The sequence below is a fragment of the Penaeus vannamei genome, unplaced genomic scaffold (assembly GCF_042767895.1).
Source record: "Penaeus vannamei isolate JL-2024 unplaced genomic scaffold, ASM4276789v1 unanchor4719, whole genome shotgun sequence".
NCBI classification, from domain to species: domain Eukaryota; kingdom Metazoa; phylum Arthropoda; class Malacostraca; order Decapoda; family Penaeidae; genus Penaeus; species Penaeus vannamei.
This window is the reverse complement of record NW_027217698.1, coordinates 2,501-7,500: the sequence shown is the minus strand read 5'-3', so window position 1 is coordinate 7,500 and position 5,000 is coordinate 2,501. Positions and strand designations below refer to the sequence as shown.

General features: G+C 36.9%; 1 protein-coding gene across 1 annotated transcript in view; it reads left to right on the top strand.

Moving 5' to 3' along the window:
• Positions 1-5,000, top strand: part of BckdhA (Branched chain keto acid dehydrogenase E1 subunit alpha) — a gene marked incomplete at its 3' end in the record, with an annotated part of 9,525 nt that overhangs the window by 2,080 nt on the left and 2,445 nt on the right. The window contains 2 exon segments of the mRNA XM_070120345.1: positions 3,629-3,793; positions 4,281-4,476. Coding sequence (XP_069976446.1) covers positions 3,629-3,793; positions 4,281-4,476 — 361 coding nt within the window.

Sequence of the window (5,000 nt, the reverse complement as noted above, 5' to 3'; positions counted from 1 at the left end):
AAAAAAAAAAACATACATTCTTGGCTCCAATAGCAGAGAAAGGCATCAGTGATCAAAGGTATCAAGAAAAATGCAGGGTAGGTATCTTTATACAACAGTTCTGCATAATGGATCAAAATGATTTTGGTATTAATGAATTCCTCTCCAAATATATATAAATCAGGGTGTGGAAATCCCCAAATAGCAACAATCTAATGATTCTGTGTATGTGATTCACATTTTAACCTGCGTTAAAATATGAACGATATTCACAGAATCAGTCACTATACTGTCGAATGCTAGGGCTATCCCCCCTGCGACCCCCATATGGATAGCTGCTGCCACATAACCCCTACCCAGGAAAACAAAGAATCCTCCATGTATTCACAGCAGGAGAAATCGTATGACCAACATGTAAGAGCACACAATGTCAAATCAGTCTAATACTCTTGTTTTCCTGGGCAGGGGTTGGGATGTAGTAATTGGGGATCACAGGGGGTACAACCCCCTGCATCATACAATAAGGTAACTGATTCTGTGTATATTATTCCTATTTTACCCCTCAATTACCCTGGTACCCTTCATGCCCTCCCCTACTATCTTGGCCAAGAATATGGGGGTTTGGGGTATCTGTGCAATAATTTTTATATATTTAAATACTAGAGAGTGAAAGGAATCCACTGATACTAAACTAATCTGGTACCTATTATGCACTCCCCTGCTATTGGGGCTAAGATTGTCAGTAATGGGGGGATTTCCATGTTATAATTTTGATATATTTGGATAACAGAGAGTGAGAGGAATTGTTTTATATGAAAATCACCACAATCAGTTATACAAAGATATTCTGAAAAATTACCAACTAGCACGTTCAAGTATTTTCTTTGTTGTAAATTACCATATAATTTTGATAAAGGATACTGCTATTTATGAAAATATGATATCATATACTTATAAGTTTATGAAAAAATGCTCAATCATTAGTCAGGCAACAAGACAAGAAGTAGTTAGTTTACCTCAGAATTTCATCATGGCAATGTTTGATACAGGAATTAGTTGCTTTGGTATACAAAAAAATAATGTATTTGAATTTTTTTTGGAAGTTAACAACAAATGCAAAGACTACACCTATTGTATATGTAGGTTTAAACAAATGCATTTGCCAGAGTTTGGGTTTCTACACTTGCAAGTGGCCATTGGAAAAATCACACAGTCCTAGCCTAATTTACTGATTTCAGTCTTTGCCTGCCATACAGAATGCTGTATCTCAGTATGAAGATGCATTACAAGTGACTTACTGGACTGTTTAGGGCATCTTGAAGAACATAGTCATGGCCACACAGGATGTTAAGACAATCTTGATCCTCAGGCTTCATCTGGCACCTTGGGCATAAAGGAATTCTTTACACCCAGGTGCAATTAATCAAGTATTTTTGTTTTAGAGAGTGCCAAAGATTTTTTAACTAATTTTTATAAATTAACCAATGGGAATTCTTCAGAAATGCAAATGGTTAGAGAGATTGTCACACCTGTACTAGATGGGATGTATCTACTACTTGTCTGGTGGTTTCTCTTTTTATGCAGTAACTGAGTGCTGTTGGTGAAGTAGAGATCTATAGGTGAGCTGGGGTGGCTCCCCAGTCAGCATTAGAACATGGCTGTCCTTGTGTTGCTGCTGCTCGGGTGATGTGCTTCTGGACTTATGACGATTGAAATCACTGGACCTCAAGTAGGCTGTGAATGTGCCAGGATTTGGGAATGAGAGGAGCTTGCTTGAGTGGTCCAATAAGAATGCTGTGAAGTTGTCCAGTGTCAACCAGTCAGTGAGTTGTGAGACGCAACTGCCGTTGATAAAAGAGGATATGTTGTAGGCCAAGGGATGACCCAATTTGGGAAGTAGGCAGAGTCAAGTTGTGCAGGTTGAGGCTCGTGCCTACAACATCCATGGACCCTTCTAGTTTTTACACCTATGTTTATCAGAGCAAAAGGGCTCCAGAAGTAGTATTTAGGAGCCCACTCATGACCTAAGTTGTTGACAAAGCAGATAGTTTATTTTATTTAGGAATGCTATATGTAGCCAAAGTAAACACAGTTTCTTTTTATTTCTGTTGGAAATTGTTTGGTCAAGTGTTTCGAAGTCTTGTCACTCCCTTCATGAACATTGTAGCAAGATATTATGAGGATTAGTATAAGTAGTTCAAGGCTAGTTTAGGATTTAGCACCCCTCAGTTTAGGGGGTCAGAAGAACCTCAGAGTTATACAAATTATGGAAAAGCATGCATGGCTGAGATATATTTACTAACTCACTTCATAAAACAGTTTTGAAATATACGAATATTTTTCTGTATCTAAAAAGATGAAGCAAGAATTTGATATTTGAAAAAAGGAAACTGTAGATGTGAAGAGTTTTTAATATCATCTCCTATCAGGTATTTGGATGGATAAGGGAATGCAAAATTTGAATTGATAGTCATAATATCTGTGTGAGAGAGTGAGTGAGTGAGTGAGTGAGTGAGTGAGTGAGTGAGTGAGTGAGTGAGTGAGTGAGTGAGTGTGTGTGTGTGTGTGTGTGTGTGTGTGTGTGTGTGTGTGTGTGTGTGTGTGCGTGTGTGCGTGTGTGCGTGTGTGCGTGTGTGCGTGCGTGCGTGCGCGTGCGTGCGTGCGCGTGCGTGCGCGCGCGCGTGCGTGCGCGTGTGTGTGTGTGTGTGTGTGTGTGTGTGTGTGTGTGTGTGTGTGTGTGTGTGTAAAGAGAGAGTGAGCGAGAAGGAGGGTGAATGCTTGTCAATGTGACCCCACTTATGGTTAATAGTTAGGTTAAAGAGATTCTTTAACCCTTTGCAGATGGCATATTTTTTATAAATATAAATATTCAGAAATGTTTTAGCTTATGGAATTGATCAAAGACAGATGAAAATGCATGTACTTATTTTTGGTTAAAATTAGCTTCAGCTAGTGCATGAGCATGATTAATACTGAAAAGTTCCTCTCTATCCTCACAGCTGATATCAGTCCAGGTTTTGACGCCATTGCTGTTCACATGTAATATGTTCTAAGAAAGAAAGAGCAAAAAAAAAATTTATTTACCATTTTACCTTTTTTTGAAGGAGAACATGTTGAGGATTGCTAAAACCTTCAGTGACAGTAAAATATATGTAGGTACAAGTGTCTCATTGCAGACTGACATGATAATCTGGTGTAGTGGCAAACAAACATTAATTACCTGGAAATGCTCTGGGAACATATATTTTTTTTTAAAGACTCGTTAAACATGCCATGAAAAACACAAACTGTATTATTACAGGACTTAGTCTGTGTGCAGTTAATTCCTCCCCAGTTATCTTTTTCTTCATCTTCTTCTTCTTCTTCTTTGAAATAGAATGTTCTTTACACATAAAGATGCATTTCATCTTTGCACACCATTATTGCCTTTTATGCAAGTCACTGTGTACTGTAGGCTACATGAGCATAATAAAAGAAGAAGTGGTTTATTGACAATTGACAGAAAGGGGCACCATATATGATATACTATTTTTGTGGTAGATCTGTAAGTATCTTGATATTATGGGACCATACAGTATACTGTACAATTTTTATGGTTGTCAATATGTGAATACTGATATCTACATATTTTGTTTGGTTTCCTATGCAGACCTTATCCTCAGCCCTTGGCGAGGAGCAGCCAAATTTTCCAGGATCTAGATCAAAATGGACAGAAAAGCTAGAGTTCGTTCAGCCAGATCTTTACGATGGAATTCCTGTCTATCGTGTTATGAACCGGAAAGGAGAAGTTATAGACCCTGCCTATGACCCAAAGGTTTGTAGTTTGTGTGGTTGAAAATTAAAAGGCTAACAATGTTGGTTAAGGCACGTAAATGGCCTTACAGGTGTGCAGACTCAAGTAGCCTATTAGGCAAGGTAAACCTATGTGACCTCACCTGATTCCCCTTTCCTTGAGATTTCATAGTTTTATTCTAACGCTTTTAACATCATTGTTGTCATTATTATTGATATCATGATTGTTATGATATGTTATTAACAATATTAATAGCAGTGTAAAATAAAAAAAGAACCTCCCTGAAAATCAAAGGAAGGGGTAATTAGGTGAGTTAGGTTTGACTAATAATTGACTCCTTTGTAACTAAGCACTTCTAGAGCCATCTATATATAAAGACATTTGATAAACTAAGATCACAGTAGGCATGTTTTTTTGTTTGTTTTTTTATACGATTTGTGTTATATATGCTGTCCATTTATATATAATTTTTTTTTATAATGATATCCTATTGAAATACTCCCTACAGCTTGAAAAAGACACCCTTGTGAAAATGTACAAGCGCATGACTATGTTGAATACCATGGATCGTATCATGTATGAATCCCAGCGTCAGGGCCGCATATCTTTCTACATGACTAACTATGGTGAAGAGGGGACCCACATTGGCTCAGCAGCTGCTCTAGATGATAACGACTTGGTTTATGGCCAGTATCGTGAAGCTGGTAAGGTCTATTATGATGTAGACTTTTAAGCTCAATAAGATCTTGAAACTCTAAATTGTAAACTTAAAAGAGTGGAAATGATTTTTAACATTGTATTTTAGGTTATTTATTTTAAGTATTCCAGTATATAGTATTTTATGAATCTTTTCAGTGATAAAGGATGAAATTTAAAATGGTTATTACAGTGGGATGTTTTTTTCATTAAACTCACTGACAAGCTTTGGAACAGAATGAACAAATATTAGCAAAGGAAAAAGGACATTTGTAATGAACTAAGGGCATTAAACTGCTCTACTTTTTGTAAGATGAATTGTTATATGATTAATTCCAAGTACTGGAACACAAATTCAGAGATTAACATTGAATATATTCACTGTGCAAAAGATGTAGTTGACCTGTTTTGATTATATCTTCAGAAATATGTTTTTGCAGAAAATGTAGTTGAAAATGGTTAAATACATCTCTTGCATTGTGAAGATATTCATTCCCATTCCTGCCGTGTTTTGTAGTTGTCACAATTGAGA